Source organism: Globicephala melas, chromosome 8 (genome assembly GCF_963455315.2).
Source record: "Globicephala melas chromosome 8, mGloMel1.2, whole genome shotgun sequence".
NCBI lineage: Eukaryota > Metazoa > Chordata > Mammalia > Artiodactyla > Delphinidae > Globicephala > Globicephala melas.
The window spans coordinates 14,225,205-14,244,472 of record NC_083321.1 but is presented as its reverse complement, the minus strand read 5'-3'; the positions used below and the strand labels follow the sequence as shown (position 1 = coordinate 14,244,472).

Here is a 19,268-nt window from a genome sequence, read left to right as displayed (position 1 = left end):
CCCCTCTTCACACTGTTTTTGAAATGCGCAGGGATGCAGGAGAGGACCTGGGGGGCTTCTGTGATTGATTTTGCTACTGCAAATACTAAGAATAGTTAACATAGCAGCATAATAACAAAGCTTTCTATTATTGTAAGGAATATTTGCATATGGCTTCACAGTTTATTTTGAGAGGGTGAAAGAGTGAATGCTATCGCATCAACCTCCTCCAAAATTCCTCAGGGCTTTTAATCATGTTAATAGAAGGTGCAAATGGCATCCACTGCTGGTTGTTCACCAATAACCCCCTCTTCTGGACCAAAGAGCCCCCATTTTGTTCAAGTGTCAGGTGAACTCTTGCTTCCCTGAGGCCAGCTCCATCCAAACCCCAGGGGTGAATTGTGATCGGTCTAAATCATATCAGATTGGCCTGGGCAAGGCCATGTGTGCAATCCTGGCCAATGAGACCTGAGGAGAGGTCTGACGGGGTGCTTCCCTAAAGACTTTCCTCTCTCTTACAAAGGAAGCATTCTGTAGGTGGGTGGAGCTGCTGTAGCCATTTTGCCACCTTGAGGGAAGGAGCCAACACCAGAGGACAGATGAGCGGAAGGATAGAGGGAACCTGGGTGCTTGACCTGGGGTTCATTTCATTTAGCATCTAGTCTTTAATTCTTCTAGTGCTTAATGCTCCTACCCACCTCAGGACCTTTGTACATGCTGTTTTCTTTACCCACAGCAGTGTTTTTCCCTTCTCCACATAGTTGCACTTGCTAGCCCCTCAGATCTCAGCACAAACATTGTCCAATAAAAACAAATCTGGACGTAGATAGGGAGACACGTTCATTAGAAAGAAAGGCTACTGCAATAGAGAGAACACACCAGTCTCAGAAATCTTTGAGCATCTCAAAATCAAGAAGAGAAAGGTTGTTCTCTTTTAGGATAAAGGAGGAGGCAAGCAGAATCTATGGAGGGGAGACAGACAAGCAATGGGAAGTGACAAATGGGATCTGATAGGAAAAACATCTGGCTTTAGTCAGCCAGTTCCCAGGAGAAGCTGATAAGGGGAGGCACATTCTACTTTTTCGGTGCTTGCTCAGGCTTGGGGCAAGCAGAGTCCAGGGGCCTGTAGGAAAGGGAGAAGCCTGACTAAAGTTTGGTCAAGACAGAGCAGATGGTAAGAAGGGGGCAACTGTGAATACCTGGACAACACCAATTCCTCAGAGAAGCCCTCCTTTATTCACCCAACTTGGACCCTAGAGCCAGACTGCCTGGATTTAAATTCCAGCTCTGCCACCAACTAGCTGTGCAACCTCGCATGGGTTCCTTAACCTTTCTGTGCCTTGGTTTCCTCACCTGCAAAATAGTGACAAGAAAATGATGTATCTCACAGATTGTCATGGGGATCAGACGAGTTGAGCAGGTCCCTGGCACACGGTAAGTGCTTCACAGACATTAGCTATGGCAATAAGATCCCACCCCTGGGCATTTCCTCCATAGCACTGTCTCCCCCACTGGACTGTAAAGTACTTGACAGCAGGAATGGGGACTCTCTTGCTCACGACTGAATCCTCAGTACTGGTAAAGAGGCTATTGCAGAGAAGGCTCTTAATAAATTTTTTTAAACGTCTTTTATTGAGCTATAATTCACACACCAATGCATTTAGTCGTTCGAAGCATACAATTCAACGAGTCTAATATTTTTAAAATGCATTCTAGCATGCAAAGAGGTGATGGCATTGGGGGAGAAAGGTGAGAGAGCATGAAGCCTTTAGCCTGCAGATGGGCAGTGACAGGCAGAACCCCTGCCCCAGACAGTGCTTTCACTGTTCTTCCACAGGGAAGGCGACGCAGTTTCTGTACACGCCTCTCGCCTGTAGTTTTCAGTACGTTGTTCGTTGTTCGGGGCCCTAGTGGCCAGTGTTAAGGTCGTTTCTCCTGCTGAGCTGGTCTGTCTCCTGCTCCCAGGCAATGAGGGTTTTCCCTGCCTGTGTTTCTTTGCTTTCCTTGACCTGGGGTTCTTGGCATCAATTCCTCCTCATTTTGTTCTTTTTCTTTGGGTGACTTTATAAGTCTGGATGCTAGAAAACCCAACATAAAGAGCCTAAATCGGGCTTCCCTGGTGGCGCAGTGGTTGAGAGTCCGCCTGCCGATGCAGCGGACACGGGTTCGTGCCCCGGTCCGGGAAGATCCCACATGCCGCGGAGCGGCTGGGCCCGTGAGCCATGGCCGCTGAACCTGCGCGTCCGGAGCCTGTGCTCCGCAACGGGAGAGGCCACGACAGTGAGAGGCCCGCGTACCGCAAAAAAAAAAAAAAAAGAAAGAAACAAGTTGATATCTTGTGTCTGCTCCCCAATGAAAGTTCATTTGTAAGGTATCCTTGTCCAAAAAAAAAAAAATCCTGAATTCTTATGAAGCTCTGGAGCTAACTCCCAATTAACAGGAAGTATAGGATTAGAGATTGGTATGTTAAATGATTCTCAGAGACGCAATGAATGAGAACAACCCAGAATGTGGGGCTCTCTGCAGGGAAAATGACCCTATTTCCTCAACAAATAAATTGCCAAGAGAAAAAAAGAGAGAACGAAGAGGAACCTATAGTTTAAAATAAACTTGCAAGACATGTCAACCAAAAAAAATAGAAAGAGATAAATGACAATCACTCAGCAACTATTTATTGAGCACCTACTACATGTCAGGTACCAAACCAGGATCTGGGAATACACTGATGAGCAAGATAAACACAGTCCCTGCCCTCATGTAGCTCATGGTCTATAGAGAAAGCATCGTGGGAGTTCAGAGGAGAAAAAGAGAAGAATACCCATCTTTGAGGCTATAGGGAAGAACGATCTCCTTCCACTCTCTGTTCCATTCCTAGTAGAGCATCAACCTTGTGGAGAAAAAAGTGGAGAAGGGGACTTCCATGGTGGCGCAGTGGTTAAGAATCCACTTGCCAATGCAGGGGACATGGGTTCGAGCCCTGGTCTGGGAAGATCCACCTGCCGCGGAGCAACAAAGGCCTGTGTGCCACAACTACTGAGCCTGCTCTCTAGAGCCCACGAGCCACAACTACTGAGCCTGCGTGCCACAACTACTGAGCCCGCGTGCCACAACTGCTGCAGCCACGTGCCACAACTACTGCAGCCCCTGTGCCGAGAGCCTGTGCTCCGCAAGAAGGAGAAGCCACCGCAATGAGAAGCCCGCGCACCGCAACTAGAGAAAGCCCTTGCACAGCAACAAAGACCCAACACAGCCAAAAAAAACAAACAAATAAATAAATAAATTTATTTTTTAAAAAATGGGGGGTAGGAGAGAGGAACACAAAATCTCAAAAGAAATGATCAACTATACCTCAATTTAAATAAATAAATGTTTTTTAAAAAAAGAAAAGTAATGAGAGGTGGCATCTCTTCGTTCAGCAAGCATTTGGAGAGGGGATTCAAAAATGACGACAGGGTCCAGACTGGGATAGACCATTAAGGTTCCTGGCAACCTGAGATTCTAGTCCCTGTCCAACTTTTACTAAATAATCCTCAAGCATAAAGTGCCAAACACTGAGCTAGACCCTGGAAATACAGCTGTAAGTGAGCCACATTCCTTGCCCTCCAGTAATTTATAGGCTAATGAGGCAGACAGACAAGTAAGAAATTCCCGTACCATGTACTAAGGCCAGTGATAAGAATCACAGAACGAGATGGGTCACTAGGTAGGCTGGGACCAGATGGCAAGTGATATCTACACTGAGCAGTGACACAGGACAAAGTGGAGTCAGAAAGGGGGTGGAGTGTGGCCTGTGATCCAGGTTTGAGGGAACAGTTTGTACAAAGCCCTGGCAATGAGAGACCCTAGGATTGCAACAACACTGGTTTAAGAGTTGTGCCAATCAACACCACTAAATTGCTAGCTATATTGCTAAATTCCTCACTGCTCATTCCCAAGTTCAGGAAGGGTTCTGAGCATGGGCACAACCTAGGGACAAACTGAGATAGACTCTTCATTTGATAACCCCCAGAGCTCCAGTCTGACTAGGGTAGCTTAGTCCATCATCAACACTTCACTGTGGAGAAGACATGCTTCTCCTGTCATTCACTCATTCTGTCAATCAGCAAGCCCTGTGCTAGACTCCAGAAGGAGAAGAGGGCGCCACCTGGCTCCCCTGGGAGGAATGGGGAGTGTCCTCCACATCTCTGAATCCCACACAGACTCCAGTTCCGTGCTTTGCATACAGTGGTACCACTGAGTCTACTCAACATAGAAGTAAAAGCAAAACTCATCTGATGGCATAATTACTATCTCAACCCACGTCCTCTACATTTCCAGCCCCTACTCCCAAACCTTCTACTGCTGCACATCAGGGCACTTCTCCCCACTCTTTGAACTCTACCGCTTGTAAATGCCACGTTGCTCACCGCAGACGCAAGTATAGCTTTGTAGGTAAAAGCAGAAGCTTCGGATTCACAATAATCGGGGTAGAATCCTTTTATTAGCGTTATGATACTGAGCAAGTCACTCACCCTGCGGCAGCCTCAGTTTTTTTTGTCCGTAAAATGAGAATAAGAACAGCTCTTTCACTAGGGTTCGTTGAATGAATGCAACTGGGCTGAACTGAGTAGTAAATGGCACAGTCAATGTAAGGGTATTATCATGTTGCTTGGCATATATAATGCACTCAATAAATGGCGGCTGCAGTAGAATGTTTTAATGATGTATATAGAGTGAGGTAGATGATGATGATATTGATGACGATGAATATGTAGGATGGCCGGTTGTTCGTCGTGTAATTCACTTTCTGGAGTCACAGCAACCCCGCCAGCCTACACAGCTTCCAGCGGCAAGCCTGGGATCCACAGTACCTCCGGACTCGGTCCAAGCCCAGACCTCTCTGGGGAGCGCCAGCCTGCGTCACCCGCCTAGCCCTCCGGCTCCTCCCCAGCGAGCCCACACATGGTGGGAACGTGAGGGGACGGGGTCAGACTGGGCGCCTCAGAGCCAATCGCCGGGCGAGAGGCGCCCAGCCAATAGAAGATGGGATCCAGGTCCCGGGGGCGGGGACCCAGAGAGGAACGGAAGTGTCATAGGTCACTGGGCGGGCTGGGGGCGGAGCCCGCGGTGTCTATGGGGGCGGAGCAGCGGTGGCCAGAGCAGTCAGGGCGGTGATGGCGGCGGCTGTGGCTACCTCGGCAGTGGCGGTCCCGGCGCCAGCGGCCCGCGCGGAAGGCGCTTCCTCAGTGCACTGGTTCCGCAAGGGGCTGCGGCTCCATGATAACCCGGCGCTGCAGGCGGCCGTGCGCGGGGCGCACTGTATGCGCTGCGTTTACATCCTCGACCCTTGGTTCGCGGCCTCCTCCTCAGTCGGGATCAACCGATGGAGGTGAGGGGGCCCGGGGCGGGTTCGCGGGCCCGGGGGACGCAGCCTTGCCTCTGGGGCACCCATCCTCGGAAAGGGAGGCTCTGGCCCCAGTCCCCTCTGCCGAAACACCCCGGCCTGAAGGAGGTGGGGCAGGGGGACGGAGCCGAGTCTCCAGAGGGGAGAAGTCGGGAAGAGGGAAGCAATTAGTCCCCGTAGTAATAGCCTGGGTGGACCAGGGCTCAGCTTCTGACACCGCGCGCTCGCACTGCGTGTTACCCTCTTTGGTCCTCACGACATTCCTGTGGGACAGATCATGATCCCCATTGTACAGATGAGACTCTTGAGCCCTAGAGGCACAAAGTTGACGTGCTCAAGGAGTTGCAGCCAGTGAGAGGCAGAACAGGGGCTCCTTGTCTAAGGCTCTTAGGGGTGTACTGGGGGCGGGGGAAGGGGGAGGACAGGAACTATTGTGGTGTGAGGGCAGGGATAGGTTTCTGAATTGATAGCACGGCAGATGCCTGCATTCTTCAAGTAAAGAGCGCATTGCTGTGCTCCTGAAGGTCATCTGTAAGCCTGTGGTTTGTCTGAATCCATTTTTTCAACCATCCTGCCTTCCCTCCACCAAGATCATTCTGTTTCTGGAGGCGTCTAGAGACCCTGGCTTAGCATTAGATAGGGCAAGTGCCGTCTCCCCTTCATTATAGATAAAGGCCTCAAGGGCATGTTCACTTAGAGGCACTTTGTGTCCGGAGCTGGAGAGCAGAGAGCAGTACTTAATCCATTTTGGAGAATTCCCTCAGCAGCTATGGGCTTGCTAGAGGAAAAAAAAAAAAAAAAAGGAACCAAAGTGTCCCTTCCTCCTCTTCTCATGAGGTTGTTTTTTAAAGGACGGTTGAGCCATTATAGATTAGATGTTCATCAACTGATGTACTAAGATTAGGGACCAGGAAAGCTGTGATATCAAGGGTCCCTCTTTGATGATTCCCAGGAGATGGAGTGGACAGGATCATGAGAGAAGATTAACAGATAGGCAGTTGATGGCTTTTCTCTTTAACGAGTGTTTAAAACCAAGGAGTTCTGAGACCTTGTGTCCCCATCTCTCTTTAACACGCCCCTCGGTAGTCCTTTGGTTTGTTTGCATCGTTTTGGAGCATGTTTGCTTGTGACCTTGTTGCTCGAGAGGCAGGGTTATTCCCAGGATATGCTGGCTCTCCACCATTCTTTCCTCACCAAGGTGTGTGTGCCCTGCTAGGAGAGTGAATGCCCCTAGCAGTGGATCTATTAAGTGCCCCCCTCCTGACCCATTTATATTGAGAGAACAACTAAAGATAGTCCTGTGGAGAGCCTGCCCACACAATTTTCAGCTGCTGTATTGCTCTGCCTCTGCTTCAGTTTCTATAGATAGGAGGTTGGGTTTGACAAACATCCTCAAATGACCGGCCATCCCTAGCATGGACTAAGCCTGAGACTTTGCCCCTCTCCCAGTGGCAGTGTGCCAGTCAGAGCAGAGGTAATAGAATCCAGACTGCTTGCTTGCTGCGTTGTCACGGAGTTTCTCCTTTTTGGGGGTTTTGGAGGACATTGCATGGACTACCTACTCCTTTGTGGTAGTGGAAATTACAGATCAACAACAAAAACTCTGTTGCTGATTAAACTCAGATTCGCTAGAAACTAGGAGTTTTGTGGGTCACCCTCTTGTGATTGTGCTTTTGAGTGAGTGAGAGAGAAAAGGAATGTGGCAGTTCAGATGCCTGTGTCAAATCCTGAAGTCAGAGACTGTGTAGGAATGCAGATGTTAATTGAGCAATTATTTAATGAGTGCCTAATATCTGCCAGGCACACTGCTAGGTGCTGCTAGGGAAATAGCAGTGAACAAGCAGATGTGGTGTCCAGAGCTCCTGGAACCTACATTTGCACGGCGCAAGACAAGTAAACAACCTTAATTTAGTAGAACTAATGCCATGAAGTAAATAAAGAAGGGGGACAGACTAGAGCAGTGGTTCTTAACCTTGCTGCACATGGGAATCATTTAAGGATCTTTAAAAGATGTCTGGGCCCCCTTCTCTCCCAATTCTGATTTTATTGTTCTGGGTTATGGTGTGGGCATTAGGGTCTTTAAAGGTGTGGTGTGCAGCAAAGCCAGAGAAGCACTGGACTAGAGAACCCCAGACCTGAGCCCGGCAGCTTGGGATATGTATTGCAGTGCATTGGCAAGAAGTCTGATTTGTTTTGGCATCAGAAGAAAGAGGTGAAATCACACAAAACAGATCAAATACGATAACTGCTCCTGGAGCTGGGCACAGACACATTCGCACCACCCCCGCCATATTCTTTGCTCCCAGGTTCAGAGCGAGGGCAGAACTGCAGGCTGTTTTATGCACTCGGTTGGGTGTTGGGGGAGTGATGGAGCCAGCTGTACCTCTGTGTAACTACAATATGTGTAATCTTCCAGTGGCTGTTTCTGGATCTGGAAGTGACCTGGGAGAATTGTGCTGCAGCGTAACATTCTAGCTCTGTAAATATTTCAGTTGCTGCCTCTGAGGAGCCTCCCTCAGAAGAGTGGGCCCTGGGCCATCTGCAAGAGGTGGGGGGAACCAAAATCTGTATCTCTGTTATCCTCCTGCACTTCCTACACTGACTCCCACACAGCGTTTTTCAGCAGATAAATCAGATTAAAATAACCATGAATGGCCCTTCCTAAGAGTAAAAGTGGACAGAGAAAGGCAACCAAGAACATGTACATTTATTAGCATAGGAGAAGGGCTTGCATACTCCTTGCCTTGGTGGTAGTGGGACGTTTATAGGCTAATTGTAGCATTTGAGCCTCAGGACTTTTTTCTGCCAAGCACTAGTTAGCTAAACCCTTTGCCATTTTCCCCAGTCCCACCTTCCCCACATTTACTGCGTCTAGAAGGAAGTACTGTAGTGAGAACCATAAAAAAAAAGAAGGGGATGTGAGCCCCTTCTAGATTTAAAAATGGCCCTTGCAGTTTTTCATTACCTTTCTCTCCCTACTGCAACCCAGATGGGTGTTGGCAACAATTCATCTCACCCTTTATTTATGTCATTTTCTCCTTGGCTCTGTGCTACACCTGTATTCAGGAACTTGGGGGCAGAAGGAGTTGGTAGAAATAAAATATCAGCCCAAATCACTCAGAACTAGTGAATGAGATGACCTGGGAACTCCCCAGCATGCCTGGTGAGAACAAGTGTGTCTCTCTTCCCAACGCCGGGAGCTAAACACTGGTGGACTGTCCAAGTTGGGTGGTTCTTCCCTGGAACTTGGTCAGCAAGAAGGTCTACAGGCAGGGAAATTTGAGTTTCTCTGAGTTGTTCACACTGGTACCCAAGAGTCACTGTATTGTTCTGCTGCTGAGGAAATGTTTCCATTTGCCTAAAAGGGATGAAAACTTTCACATTCATCTTTCTCTTTGAAATTAGGAAAGAATAAACATAGTTTTAGCCAAGTGATACGTAGAGATCAATCCCTGCTATGGATTGTGGGTTTGGGTTATCCTTTTCCATGGGGCTTAAAGCGCTCTTAATTACTTAGGAGAAATTAATTTATATTAATAGCCTATGTAGCCAGTCTGGGCTGGCCAATGATATCATCATTACAGTTAACCTTGGCTTGAAGCAGAGAAACTTGGTCAAGGGCGATCTAGACCCAAAAAGAGAGTTCACTATCATTTTCCCTCTTCCTATTAATAACAAGCAAAATATTTCTCAACACAGAATCTGCCTTCTCTCGAGAAGTCCTTCCCTGAAAGATCTACGTGTCTTTTATTTTAAAGGGCTAGTTCCGTGGAGTCCCTGAATTACTGAGTCCTTTTAGTATTTTTTGAAATCCCAATTTGATTTCTTCCAGTTCTGTCTGCTTCTGGCTCCAGAGCACTTACATAATGCAAGTAAGCTGCACATGTTGTCTAATCCAAAGGGTGAGCTTGAACTCTCACCCAGGACGGTGCGCTCTGAATTTCAGCCATGTGAGCTCAGCTTGGAGCTGCCAAGGGTTAGCTGCCTGCCCGAACACTGCCACCTCCAATGCCCAGGCCAGTTTTCTTTAGAGTCCCCCCTCATTGGAGTAAAGAGAAACTGGCCATGTGGAGACGAGGGCTCTAGGGGAGCACAAAGGCCCAAGGGTCTCTCTGGTGAAAGAATGCGCCCGCTGGCCCCAGTGAGCTTTTGCCCAGGGCAAGCACTGCTCCGCTGCCCCCTGTTCCTTCTTGGCAGTCCTCACAGGTGGTGCCCTAGCGGTGGCTACTCTTTCTCTGTCTGCCTGGAGGCTGGGGCTCCTGGGGGCCATCCTGAGGCCTCCCTTCCTGGAGGAGCCCTGCAGGGCTTGACTGGGGAGCGGGGGAGTTGGAAGTAAGTAACAGCATTTCTAGAGGGCCAAAGGGGAGGCAGAAACCAGGCTCTCAAAGAGAGGAAGTTCAGTGAAAACAAACTAGAAGCAAAGAAAGGCAACTTGTAAATAGAAGCTAGAAGTAAAATTCAGTTTTCTGGGACAGTGCTTCTGAACCTTTGATGTGCAAAGGAGTCACCAGGGGATCTTGCTAAAATGCGGATTCGGTTTCTGGAGGTCTGGGATGGAGCCTGAGATCCTGCATTTAAGCAAGCTTCTGGGTGATTCACAGCTCTTGATCCCCGGAGGAGCAAGGATTTGGTAGCAAAGGTGTTGGCCTACGAGTAGAGCTGTGGTGCTCTCTGATGGCTGAGTCCCTGGCAGCACAGCCTCGGTGCTCAGGGGGTAAGTCCTGGTTGAGAGGCAGTGGAGCCTGGTGGTTAAGAATAAAGACGCCAAACCACACTGTCCGGGTTTGAATTCTGGCCACCTGTTAAGTGAATGATGTTACGCAAATTACTTAATCTCTCTGTACCTGAGTTTCCCTCATCTGTAAAATGAGAATTAAAGGAGGTGATATATGTAAAACAAGTAGGATAGTACTTGGTTCATTGTAAATGCTCATTAAATATTAGTTGTTGCTGTTACTGTTATTATCCTTTGGTTGCTGAGTCCAGAGTCGTGCCTTCCGCTCACTGCCTCGGCTATAGACTTCTCTTGTCAAAGAAGAAAAGGGTTCTCACAAGGTTATCTGTACTACAGAGATGCTGCAAGGAATCTCTCCTTTTAATAAATGAGGTCTAGAAATAAAGTCTACAGAAGGCAGCTGGAACCTAGCTTTCATGTGCATGCCAGTCCTATTTGTAGCTTCAAATCAAAGTCCTGGGCAGCGTGGTGGACTATGAAGGCTGAGACCCCCAAAGTGCATGGCAGGGACATTCCTGGGAGCCGCAGGACCCTCTGTCCTGGGCTTGCAGAATCTAAGTCAACAGTTATCCCTAGGCATTCTGCCTGGCAGGGCCCAGGTTTCAAGTGGCACAGAGGCAGTTTACACTGGTCTCTCGTCTTTTCCTCCTGAGAAGAGGGTGAGGCCTGGGAGGAGCCCAGAGCAAGTGCAAGTGCGTCACTCTGTCTCAGCTTTCCTTTTCTGAGGGTGACAGTGTTTCAGAAACAGGAATTCGCAGAGGTGGAGCTTTGGCTTTGCATAAAGCAGCATTCAGCCTGTCAGTCTCCCATCGCAACCCCTTGGGGAGTCTCTGCCTGCTCCTGAGCTAGCCTGATGCTTCGGGCTGAGCCCAGGACTCAGCTCGTGCTGGAATGTGGGTCTGTGGCATTCTCCGCCTGGCAGTGTCAGGTTGTCGACGTCAGAGGTGGCAGCAGGGACTGGTTCCAGTTGGCAGCCTGGGAACAGTCGCTGCTTCTGTAAGCCTCCCATAGTCAAGGGAACGTGATGTGCTGCATAGGAGCCACCGGGTTTCGTTGTGCTCAAAATAAAATCCGGTGATTCCCGTCGTTGACAGGCCTGGGTGGGAGACCCCAGCATAGATAGCAGGAGGTGTCCATGAACGCGGCTCACCTGCCAGGGCATCGTTCCTGAGGAAGAAGAGCAGAATGTCAGTGGATTATCTGGAGTCACGTTTGTGTTTGCCGCAAACACATGAGATCCTGCAGGAATCTCAGCCCCTGGAGCAGTGTTTGATGTGCCACTGAAAGGCTTAAGAAATGCGGCACAGAGAAGAAAACATGGTTTGAGTCTGACCGAGAGTCGGATAGTTTGTTATCCCAGCTTTGTCACTCAATAACTGTAATCTTTGGCAAATTAATTCTCCTCTCTGTATCTCATTTTCCTCATCTATAAAAACAGGATAGTATTTTCCTTCAAAACGTGTTGAGAGGGCTTCCCTGGTGGCGCAGTGGTTGAGAGTCCGCCTGCCGATGCAGGGGACACGGGTTCATGCCCCGGTCCGGGAAGATCCCACATGCCGCAGAGCGGCTGGGCCCGTGAGCCATGGCCGCTGAGCCTGCGCGTCCGGAGCCTGTGCTCCACAACAGGAGAGGCCACGACAGTGAGAGGCCCGCATACCGCAAAAAAAAAAAAAAAAAAAATGTGTTGAGAGAGTTCAAAAGAAAACGCACTTAAAAAGCATAACAGGCATATAATGACATTGATAACATTAGTTGTCTCTGGAGAGGGGGATGGATTAAATTCCTTGGGGAAGCAGGAGGAGGAGACTTTTTACTGTGTACCCTTTTGTAACTTGAATTTTGAACCACATGAAGAGTTAATCTGTTTAAAATGTTAAAGATGAGACACATAATCTGTTTAAAATGTTAATTTAAAGATAAAACACATATCATAAAATGTATTGGTGGAATTTCTCAGAAAGGTGATTATGCCTAACTGAACAGGTAATAAATTTTTGTGGTCCTATGAAGTAAATAAATAAAACACTGAGGGCTCTCAGGCAGTGTTAATTTCCTTTCCCTTTCCCATGGTGATCCAGCTCAGGCTAGGTCTCTTAAGTTTCTGGAGTCTCCCACACCTCAACTCCCACCCCCGAAAGCATGGGAGAATATCTTACAGAGGAGTGCCTCCTCCCTCTTGGGACAAAAACCTGGTGGCCAGAGCCCTGGAGAAGCCTGGAGAATGAGCTACCTGCCAAATGAAACCCTGGCAACTGGGGACTCAGCCCAGGCTGTGGGACCATGGGACCGTGGCGGTAGACATCCGTGCAGCCCAAAGCATGAGTGCGGAAAGACAAGGGAGTCTGTTGGACCAGGGTAGGTGAGACTTTCCAGGGCTCTTGCAGTCTTGTTCCTCTGCTAATAGGACCTCAGGCCTCCATACCACGGGACTGCACTTGTCTTTCAGATGGCTTTCCCGTGTGTCCTCCCTTTTGATTCTCACAACCACCTGGTGGTGGGAAGATATTTACCCCCAGGGCCTGAGGCCAAGAGGGGGTAAGTAACTTGCCTGTAATCACAGAGGAACAACACGAGTAGGAGCAGCTCACACATATCGCAGATTTCCTACATGCCAGGCTCTGTGCTAAATGTTCTTCGTGCATTATTTGGCTTTCTTAACAATTCTGTGAGATAGGTACCAACACCAACTCCATATCACAGATTAGGGGCGGGGTTGGGGGGAAAGCCAAAGAGGTTAAGTAACTGCCTAAAGTCACACAGCTAGTAATGACAAAGGCAGGATTTCAGCGGAGATGGCACTGATCCTCTACCATATCACACGTCAGCCAGAACGCAGTAGAACCATGCTACTTGTTTGGCATAAACAATGTACCAGCTTCTCCCTGCTTTGTTAGGAAAGAGTAACTCTTTGTTGTGTTACCACCAACAAGGACTGTGTGGGTTCTGCAGGTTCCTACTTCAGTCTCTGGAAGATTTGGACACAAGTTTAAGGAAACTGAACTCCCGCCTGTTTGTAGTCCGGGGACAGCCGGCTGACGTGTTCCCAAGGCTGTTCAAGGTAAGTGTGCAAAGTCCAAGAGAAGATAGTGAGAGTCTGCTCCAGGGTTTCCCCACAGACTGAACGAGACAGTATTCTGACTGAGGACATGGAAATGGTCGGGGACGGTCTGACCACTGCTGCTAGGGAAGTTGGGAGCAAATGCCGCCAGTCAGCTGCCAACAGAATGGAAACTGCGTTAAGGAGAAATTCTGTGAATCCAGTGTCTTGTTGGAAAGTTCCCATCTCAGTCCAGACATGGGATGTGGCAAGTTATTCCACCCCGGATGCCACTGGCTTCCTTAGATGTTTTCTTGGCTCAAGCCAGCAAGATTTATTAGGGCTCATCCTACGCCAGGAGTTTGAGGGTGAGCTTTCCTATTGAGCAATGGGCGTTCCCCATCTTGCTTTGCTTTGCTTATTGGAAAAAAAAGTCAGCCTCTTTGAGGAAACATCCCTACTTCCTCTGTGAGTGATTGATAAAATCTTCATTTAGGTACCATATAGGCCTCTGTTTGCTATACCAGGTAGCCAGCCCACTTTTCCCCCCAACCCCTTTATAAAACACAGTTTTTAAGGCCCAAACAGAGACGAAAGTGCTCATGGACAGAGGACTCTAGGACGTTCTCCCCTCATCCTCGGTGGCACACAGTTGTTTTTCTGCCTCTCTCCACCCCAGCTTCCTTCCCTACTCTTCCTGGGGGAAAAGGCAAGAGCAAAGACTTAATGTCAAGGCCATAGCTTAGTAAACACTTCATCATTCACTTTACGTCCCCGCACAAATGCCACGGTACTGATAATAGCCAGCATTCATTGAGGGCTGACCATGAGTCAAACACTGTTCTAGGTAAGTGCTTCACATACATTAATTCACGTACTCCTCACAGCGGCCCTCAGAGGTGGGCGCTGCTGTCCCTATTCTGCAGATGAGGAAACAGTATCTTGGGAAGCTAAGGGTGGTGGTCTAGGATTTGCGCCCAGGCTCTGACTCCAGGGCTGTGTTCTTAACCACCGCACCGTTAAACACATTTGCCTCTCTTCTGCCTCTGCATTGTCCCCTCTCTCCCAGCACCTCAGAGGCCAACCCGCTAACAGCCCAGAGATACAGATCATTCATTCACTGTATGTTATTAAGCTTCTACTGTGTACTAGGCCCCATACTAGGTCCTAGGGTAATGAAGAATAAGCATGATTTCTGCTGTGAGCATTCACACTGTAATGGAGGAAACAGGCAAGTAATGGGAAGCTTCACTGCCATATGATAACTGCTGTGATGGAAAACGGGCAAGGTTCAGGAGAATCATACTGAGGGAGAAGGCCTAGGAGGCTTCTTGGAAAAGGTGTCATCTAATAATATTTTTATTATTATTCACAGGGTTATGAGTCTTTAACAGTGTAATCTATATGAACTGCTAAGCATGGTACTTGGCTCATAGTAAGTGCTCAGTAAGTGTGTAGTGCTGCTGTCCTTGAACGAGGGATAAGCAACCCTGCTCAGGACTCACATGCATCAGGGCTGAGTCAGGACCAGGCTGGCCTGTGCACGGCCAGGACATTTGCCCCGGGGATTCAGAGTTTTAAGGGACCATGACCAGAGACTTTGGTTGGAATGTGGTTTCCTTCTAGCTAGTTGCATGCTCTAGGGCTTTCTGTGGGTTTTCTGTACAACTTTTCACTGGGCCACTTTCTCCCAGCTTTGCTAGGAAATCTAGAAACTTCTACCAGACATGACTAAAGACTTGGAAAAGAATTCCCTTCTTTTTAAATATGTGGCCCCTCTGGTCTGATTTCTCTGACCTCTGGGCTAAGGGCTGCTCCTCCTTTCCCAGCTCTCTGAGACCTGGAGCCTATTAGCTGTGTTTCCTACTGGCCTCAGGAGTGTTGCTGTGGAAACCATCAACACACTTCACACAGCACAAGTCTGCCAAGAAAACTAGGCCAGAAGTTTTCAGGGCCCTGAGGAGCTCTGGGAAAGGCTTGCCAAGCAGGCGGAATATGGCAATCCTGTCCCCCGCCATCTTTACCATTGAGTCAGTGCCTTTCTGGGATTGGAGGCTCCCCTGGGAGCATGTATTTATATCCTCCTGCTGCATTCTCCTACCACAAGGACACAGCAAGTGCACAGAGCTTCCCACCTCTCTCCTGATTCCACAGAGACCACTAGCCTCGGGCTCCACTGTCGTAGGCTGCTGGCCTCACCTCAAAGGCCTGCCCTCCTCAAACCTTGTGGATCTCAGATTTTTGGTTTTCCAGTTCAAGTCATTGTCCCTAGTTTGTTCTGCAGCCCATTCTGTCAGGTCTCTAGACTTACTCTGTACCCTCCCAGGAGAGAAATGAGTGCCCAGCTTCTTTCTCCCCAAACAGTGTTGAGCATTACAAATTCTCTCCCTACAGGAATGGGGGGTGACCCGCTTGACCTTTGAATATGACTCTGAACCCTTTGGGAAAGAACGGGACGCAGCCATCATGAAGATGGCCAAGGAGGCTGGTGTGGAGGTGGTGACTGAGAACTCTCATACTCTCTATGACCTGGACAAGTAAGAGATGGGCCCCAGGGGTCAGGTTGCCAATTGTGGGAGTTGGTGATTTGGGCCCCTGCTGAGTGGAACTCAGGGAGATTCAGCAATAGGGCCCCCTGGCACATGAAGTATGGCGTTTTCTAGAAGCTGGAAGAGAATAGGTCAGAGTTGGGGCCTGTAGAGCAGCTCAAAGAGCTTACCCGATTTGGGTGCAAAGAGGCTTATTAGGCCCAAGGGACAGAAGCAGTGAGGCTCCTCACTCAGGATCTTCATAGATCTGCTCCTAACACGCTCCAGTCCCATCCACCCCACACACTCCCGCTTCTGTCCTGCTGCTCAGAAACTGCCCTCTGACCTCAGTGGGCCCTGTCTGTCGCCCCTCCCAGCAGATCTCTGTCCTCATAGACACAACTTCTGTTCCTGAGATGCGTTCCCTGGGCTCCCCTGGCTATCTGGCTTTCCCGGCCATGCATTTAGATGTTGCTCCCGAGGCTCTAGAGATCCCTGCAGGGCCTCTGTGCTTTCAGAGGGGCTAGGAGGAAACCCTCTCCTCCCCTACCCTGCGAGAGCTGTCACCCTCCTGCTGCTGCTGCCACTGCTGCCAAGCCCTGCTCCCGTCCCTCTCCCCACAACCAGTGGTGGGGGTCACACAGCTCTGCATGTGAGCTGGGCTCAGCTCAGGGAAGCGCTGGGTGTGGAGCTCCTCCTCCTGCCACGTGCCGGAGGAGGGGTGAGGTACTGCAGGGGCAGCAGCCAACCTTCTGTCTCCACTAACGGAAGGGAGGAGAAAGGAACTGATATATAAACTCGCCCAGCAAGCCCGGCTTGCGTAAGCTGCTTCTTGGCCAACAAGAGCCCCAGGAGTCTAGCTGCAGCCCATCCCAGTTCATCCTTATAAAAACAGCCTCAGTTCTCCTCTAAACTCTCCTGTATCTTTTCTTCCTATCTCAGTGCCGCTGTGTTTCCCTTGCTCATGAAAAAATACTTTTGTAAATTGCAAAAAAGAAAAAGAAAACCCTTGAAGTATTAGTTGTTACTATTAACCCCAGGCCCAGCCTCCGATTTAGGGAGGACAGGCTGTTCTCCACCTCTCTGTTCTAGTAATTGGGGCCCAACAAGGGAATGATTTTTCAACCAAGGAACATGTTTGCCGCTCTTATCGAAGAACTTCCTCGAGGCTTACGCTGGGATAGAGAGGGAGGTCCACGGGACTCCCTGTGGCTTGGACAGGCAAACCAAGGACCAAGAAGGCCAGTGGGGACTTTTCTGTGATTAGAGAGATACGGTCAGTCTCTGTCTTTAGGCGGCTCCACATCGGCACCAGGGAACCTGGAATTGAGCCCCAGTTTTGGCCCTGACTTGCTCCAGGCACCTGCTCCGGCAATCTAGGCTTCATATTCCCTCTCGGTAAAATGGAGATGTAGCCCCCCTTGTCCCCTCCTTTCCACTTAGGAGTGGGACCCATGAGTGGATGAGGAAAGCCACCCTCCAAGCCTTCGAAGTCTGGGCTCTTTTCTGGGTGGGCAGGGACCTGAGATGAAGGGTCTTGTGAGTGACGGACGTCTGGGGTGCTTTGGGATTCCCAGGATTATTGAGCTGAACGGGCAGAAGCCGCCCCTTACCTACAAGCGCTTTCAGGCCATCATCAGCCGCATGGAGCTGCCCAAGAAGCCTGTGGGCTCTGTGACCAGCCAGCAGATGGAGGGCTGCAGGGCCGAGATCCAGGAGAACCACGATGAGACCTACGGCGTGCCCTCCCTGGAGGAGCTGGGTGCGTACTTCCTGCCCAAGCCTCTCATGCCAGCACCTCCTTTTTTGTAGAAGAATTTGCCGTTTTTTCTTTTCTGTCAAAGTAATGCAGTTACTGTAGACACTTTAGAAAATACGGAGACATGAAAATGGAAATAACACTATTACCCACCACCCAGAGAAAACCAGCCTTAATTTTGCAGTAGTCCTTCTGCAGTCTTTTTTCTGTTCGTATTTATGTATGTAATCTTCTGTTTCTAGTTCATGCCTCTATTTTTGTACTTTTCCCTCTCAGATACAGGCACAGCCTGGTGCTGGCATCAGTGGGCTTCTCAATACCAACATAACTAGTGTTGTTTCTGATGAAAGGGGGTATGTCGGCCTCTCAGGTTACTGACTACACCCTCTCTCCCCTTCCCGTTCCCCTTCCTCCCCACCATCCACTGTTTTGATCTGAACAGTTAACCTTTCTCACCGAGTAGTCAGCTAACCTGACAGTGCCAGCTGTACAGGACTGTTCACCTGTCCAGAGTGAAGCTTGGGGGAGGCGAGAGAAAGGAGAGGAAAGGTCACGGTGGAAAGAGAACCAACGTGACTTAGAAAACATGGACCCATTAAGGATTATCTCAGCCCCACTAGCACCAGAAACACAGTGGTTCAGTTCCCACGAAGCTCAAAGAGCAGCCCAGCCTGGGAGGACTTGCCGAGCCATCACTGAAATGGCCTGACCTCCAGTCCTGTGACCTGCTCCTCCCCGTGTAGGATTCCCCACTGAAGGACTCGGCCCAGCTGTTTGGCAAGGAGGAGAGACGGAAGCTCTGGCCCGCCTGGATAAGCACCTGGAACGGAAGGTACGGCCCCGTTTCTGAGACACAGAACTTCAGATGCTGACACCCATGCCGCAGGGAAGATGGAGCCAGGTTCACGTCCCTTAGTGCCTCTTAGCTCAAGCTGGTTGAAAACTGGAAAGTCTTCCTTATGGCAATAACAACAATAATAATAGCAGTTACCATTTAGTGAGTGCTTACCATGGGCTGGTCATTGGGCTGAGCATTTCTGGGTTTAGCACCTGCTTGCACTATATCCTTTCATCTTTCCAACAGCCCTACAAGGACAGCATTAAGCTCTCCATTTTACAGATTAGGAAACTAAGGCTTAGAGTGGTTAAGTAACTTGCCTGAGGTCACACAGTAAGTAGTAGAGTGAGATCTTGTTCTATGTGATTCTAAAACTTAGGCTAGATTGCTTTTCTTTCATCTGTGTGTCCCCTTACTAAGAGGGTATCTGGTCAGTAAAGTCCATAAGATTAATTATTTTGTGTTTATGTGCCCCCCACCTTTTGCTGGGTCTCCTCCAAGGGTTTGATTTCCATTTGCTTGTCACAGAGAACAAATGACCCACCTCCCAGTAAAGTGGGAATTGGTAAGAGGAAGGAAAGAGGCCAAGGCCCCAGAGGCACCCCTCATAATGTCACATGCCCCCACCTCCCTGGGACTAGAGAAGCAGAGGAGGGTCTCATGAACGGTCAGCTCCTATTTCCTGCCCCCCTGCAGATGGTTTATAGACTGGGTCCCTAAAATCACAACTTGTTCTATTCCTGCTCAGATGGCTGGGCATTTGGCCCAGCATCCAGGTGATAATGCAAGAAGGAGGCTAAGATAGCAGACTTGGAAAGAATGCTTCCCAGCCCTGGAGGTACCTCGCCAGCAGTGAAGGCACACCATGGGCCTAGCCTCCCCAAGGCCCAGCAGCCTTGATGTCCCTATTTGGGTGTTACCATCAGACAGGGCCAAAAGCAAGCCCCAGCAATTTAAAAGGATAACTGATGTCCAAGGGCGTGGGGGAACCAGCTGTCTTTGTCCACGT

The 19,268-nt window shown here is 49.4% G+C and overlaps 1 protein-coding gene across 1 annotated transcript in view; it reads left to right on the top strand.

Annotated features, from left to right (window-relative positions):
- Nucleotides 1-5,098: 5,098 nt before the first annotated feature.
- The window catches only part of CRY2 (cryptochrome circadian regulator 2), a 33,674-nt gene continuing 19,504 nt past the window's right edge, over nucleotides 5,099-19,268 (top strand). Inside the window, exons 1-5 of the mRNA XM_030864592.3 lie at nucleotides 5,099-5,347; nucleotides 13,047-13,155; nucleotides 15,529-15,671; nucleotides 17,240-17,424; nucleotides 18,165-18,253. Of these exons, the coding sequence (XP_030720452.1) occupies nucleotides 5,133-5,347; nucleotides 13,047-13,155; nucleotides 15,529-15,671; nucleotides 17,240-17,424; nucleotides 18,165-18,253 (741 nt within the window). The 5' untranslated portion in view covers nucleotides 5,099-5,132. The remainder of the gene's footprint in view (nucleotides 5,348-13,046; nucleotides 13,156-15,528; nucleotides 15,672-17,239; nucleotides 17,425-18,164; nucleotides 18,254-19,268) is intronic.